Genomic DNA, 4,153 nt, shown 5'->3' on the forward strand with positions numbered 1-4,153 from the left:
CACGTCTCTGTGCTTCGTCTACCCACTCGACTTTGCCAGAACCAGGTTGGCTGCCGATGTAGGCAAAGCAGGCGCTGTGCGTGAGTTCTCAGGCTTAGGTAATTGTTTGACGAAAATCTTCAAATCTGACGGTCTCATCGGTCTTTACCGCGGATTCGGCGTATCGGTGCAGGGTATCATCATTTATCGTGCGTCTTACTTCGGTTTCTACGACACTGCCCGTGGTATGCTGCCAGACCCCAAAAATACTCCATTCCTCATCTCATGGGGTATCGCCCAGGTGAGAACAAGACTTGGTTTATTTCTGCCGTCCAAGTTCGTGCGATCTCATTGTAATTGCATTTCGCTTATTCATCCGAATTTGTTGCAGGTCGTAACCACTGTCGCGGGTATTGTGTCCTATCCCTTCGATACAGTACGTAGGCGTATGATGATGCAGTCCGGTCGTGCCAAGACTGATATGCTGTACAAAAACACTCTTCATTGCTGGGCTACTATTTACAAGACGGAAGGTGGTAATGCCTTCTTCAAGGGCGCGTTCTCTAATGTTCTCCGTGGTACCGGTGGTGCGCTCGTACTCGTGTTGTACGATGAAATCAAGAACCTTCTTTAAAGCGTTAAAACGATCCTCGTCTCATTACTTTCACGATCACTGACATCGTCATTCATTATCCATCCGATTTGATATAGCGATTCCCACAGACCGACGGACAGAAGTGACTTGCTGTCGGCGATATTAACAAGTAATTCAGGCTGAGGACGTTTCGATGTAGCAGCTCGTAAAGTGCATGAAACTCGGCAAAAATTGTAAACATAAAAAAAAGGATACAAGCATAGAAGAGAATCTGCTTAACTTATTGCCGGATTCAGTATTTTCTCGCAGCGGTTGACATTACGTATTTTCGTATTCCATTGTAAAAACGTTTGAGGAGGCCAGCACAATCGCGTAGGTACCGCGAACACCTGTTACCTGGATAACGTTCCATACACGCCACGCTGAGTAAGTAGGACCGGTCGGAATATCAAAGTACTTGAAAGTAATAAATTGCCTAGAGAACCGAGTCAGCGCACGCGAAACCATCGAGAGAGGAGGACGCGCGACGAAAATGTCATCACGGCGATGACGGGGCGCGTAGCCTGGGCCGCCCCCCGCCCTTATTCTCGGCCCGTTGTAGATAATTCATAATTAATTCGTAATTAATAAACAATCATTTTAATGGTATCAGCCAGTCCGTCGATTTTTGATGGACGATAATTTAATTTCGCACTCCAGACGACCATGTAAGATGAAAAGCGTTACTCAGAATGTATGCATCTAATCTGTTCATGTTAGGATGCATGCAGGGAAAGCAGCAAATCAATAAAAACGATATAAAATTTCATACATTCGGACATTTATTTTCTTTCCTAAAACGATAAAAAAAGATATTTGTTCAGAGCTACCTTTAGTGTAATCAATTTCGAGTTTATTTTAAAAATTTGATTATAAAATGAATAAAAATTAACAGAATTTAACAATTTCAGATTTTAAATATAAAATATTTTTTCATATTTAATATCTTTCAGTTAATATGATAAAATGCTCAATATCAATATCTGATATATTTCTAAATTAACATTTCTAATTACGATCACTGATATTCGAAAGTTTTTAAAAGAAGTTTATACAAATTCGGTACATTCTTCATTTTGATGTTGATATGTGAGACATATTGATAAAAAAAAATACACATTAAACACGTTCATTTATTGTTATCCCAAAACATTCATTACTTGATCAGGAGAGAGTACATTTTTAGTCATTATTTATTAACAGATAATGATTTAATGATTAATACTTTGATAAAGAATTTGAAAATTATCTTCTTACAGAAGACTTCGGAATGTTTTCTGTAAACAAATGTACCCTTGACATAATCAGTATACATATGTCATGTGTATATAAATTGGAAACATACAAATTGATTATACTAGGTTCTTACCGGTATTTTTCTTACACTGACATAAGAAGTAAATTATTCTTACATTTTTGTACAGAAATTTGACCGCCGGCACTCTCAAACAGGAATGACAGAAAAAGTATGTGAAACATGACATTTGACCGCTTTATATACAGGTTTCCAAGCAAGAGGATGCGGATGTTTCTGATATACTGTATAGTCATATCATACCCTCGTTCGGTTAGAGTCACCCGCTATTATATCCAAAACCCGACTGATGCCAGGCATGTTCAGTACAGTTCCCAATATGGGTACTCTTCGTAAGAAGTTTATCGCTACTGGTAGAAAACCACTGAAACAAAGATGTGCGTGATAAATTATTATCGTTGACAGGACATTCGAGTTCATTAAGTCTCCCACCAGTGGACGCCAAGTCATTCGAGACAATCTTGTTTCATATGTAGAAACGATGCACTTGCATTGTTTTTCGACGCTTCAATGTTGTCTTTAGTAGGATTACACTTGATTCAAGTTCACCGTGCATCCTGTTACCGAGGCGTCCACTGTTCGAAGGTTAAACTAATGTATACAAAACTTACCTGAATAATAGTACAAAGCCATAGGTTTCTAAGATCATTCCTACAATGGGCCAACCTAAAAGTACTACAAAAACACCTCCTAGAAACGAAACGCTGGCTTTCATCTTATGCCTTTGAAAGAAGAAGTTTAACGTCCTCCACGGTCCGATGACACACGCGAGTCCCGATATAAACAAAAGCTGCAAGGGGGTAAATCACGAAAGGTCAATCACGGATGTAAGATTCAACGTAAATATAAATAAACAGGAGCGTGTTCTTACATTTCCAATGGCGAGTAGACCCTTGTCGAAGAGTAACAGCACTCCGAGGAACAGGAAGGAGATCCCAAACCCCGCCAGTCCCACTCCGATTTCTGTAAAACGTCCCTTATAGTAAAATCCAACGGTACGCAATCAAGGCTGCGGTCCACTTGATGCTGCAAATGCTTCGAAGCATTCCTCTTCTCCTTTCTTTCAATAAAGAAAGAAGGAGAGGAAGAACGCTTCAAAGCATTTGTAGCGTCAAGTGGACCGCAGCTAAAAATATAATCACGCCGGCTTGGCACGAAAGATCCTGAAGGATCCGCCGGTGCCGGTAAAACGAGAATGATTCTCGCACTCACTCTGCGTGTCCGTGATTTCGAACATTATTTACAAATTGTTCGGCGCTGGAAACGTGCCCCGATACACCTTGGCGACTACCGATTACGTTTTCAGCTTTTCAGCGTGAACGGGAAGTTAACCTATATCCACGTCATTGGTTATGATGCGGCACGAATCCACTGTACGTTCACGGAGCTTCGTCAGCTCTCTCGTCGCCCTTTATGCGCGACTGAATTCATCAGAGAAACGTTTTAATCCATCTTCCGTTCATCCGTCGTTCCCAGAATCGTACAAAATTATTAAAAAAAATAAATAAATAAATCCGTGGGACACAATTGGCACTCGAGTTTCGAAATACTTGAGCGTCAAACGTCAAACCTGAATTGAACGTCCCGATTATTCCCGATTAGTCCCGATCGTCTTATCAGCGCAACAAATATACACGTGCCGTGTGCGCAAAATGTGCACGCGTTTACATTTATGTCTATTTTTATTCAACTTTTCAGCTATTAATGAATCCGGAGCGCAAATATTGCGCGTCGTTATTACAAAAACGCGAATCATCGCTTGAGGGATCTATTATGCTGGGTTCAAATTTTTTTTATTAAAGAATATTATAAATAACAAAAATAACAATAATAATAACTACAATAAGTAACATTGGGTCTGTTCGCGTTGCTTCACTTTTTGCACTCAGCATCTTCGCTTTCTCTCTCTCCAACGGCCGAATATATATTTATCTCATTTCAAGTGCAAAAATGTTTGGGGATTTCAAGCAACGCGAACAAGTTTATTCTTATAACTTTCTTGTTATTTATAATATTTTTTAATAAAAAAAAATTTGAACCTGGAATTTTAATTTAATTTGAACCCGACACACATATATATATATACTATATAAATGTCAGTATAACCACTCTCAGGAGTCTCAGGTCACATTTCTTGTAGCATGTATGTATATATATATGTATGTATATATTTTTTTTATCCACCTTTTGTTCGATTTTACAATTGTCAAGTTATGTATTACAAG

The 4,153-nt window shown here is 39.2% G+C and overlaps 2 protein-coding genes across 2 annotated transcripts; one reads left to right on the forward strand and one right to left on the reverse strand.

Moving 5' to 3' along the window:
* Positions 1-4: 4 nt before the first annotated feature.
* Positions 5-1,384, forward strand: LOC112454664 (ADP,ATP carrier protein-like; the record flags this gene model as incomplete). Its single annotated transcript, XM_025016166.1, has 2 exons — positions 5-280; positions 371-1,384. Coding segments are annotated over 2 exons (519 nt in total), but the record flags the coding sequence as incomplete, so codon positions are not given.
* A 342-nt stretch (positions 1,385-1,726) lies between these two features.
* Positions 1,727-3,647, reverse strand: LOC112454657 (vesicle transport protein GOT1B). Its single transcript, XM_025016158.1, has 4 exons — positions 3,141-3,647; positions 2,800-2,891; positions 2,540-2,718; positions 1,727-2,292 (listed from the first exon to the last, which is right to left on the reverse strand). Exons 1-4 carry the CDS (start codon positions 3,163-3,165, stop codon positions 2,166-2,168), a joined length of 423 nt encoding a protein of 140 aa, XP_024871926.1. The 5' UTR covers positions 3,166-3,647; the 3' UTR covers positions 1,727-2,165.
* Between the last annotated feature and the right edge of the window lie 506 nt (positions 3,648-4,153).

The sequence above is a fragment of the Temnothorax curvispinosus genome, unplaced genomic scaffold (genome assembly GCF_003070985.1).
Source record: "Temnothorax curvispinosus isolate PA1 unplaced genomic scaffold, ASM307098v1 QBEX01000523.1, whole genome shotgun sequence".
Lineage (NCBI taxonomy): Eukaryota > Metazoa > Arthropoda > Insecta > Hymenoptera > Formicidae > Temnothorax > Temnothorax curvispinosus.

Coding starts and splice junctions, on each gene's coding strand:
- LOC112454657 (XM_025016158.1), bottom strand. CDS start 3,165: ATGTTCGAAATCACGGACACGCAGA. Junction 2,892..3,140: donor CGAAATCACGGACACGCAGA/GTGAGTGCGAGA, acceptor GACGTTTTACAG/AAATCGGAGTGGGACTGGCG. Junction 2,293..2,539: donor GGCTTTGTACTATTATTCAG/GTAAGTTTTGTA, acceptor TCTTTGTTTCAG/TGGTTTTCTACCAGTAGCGA.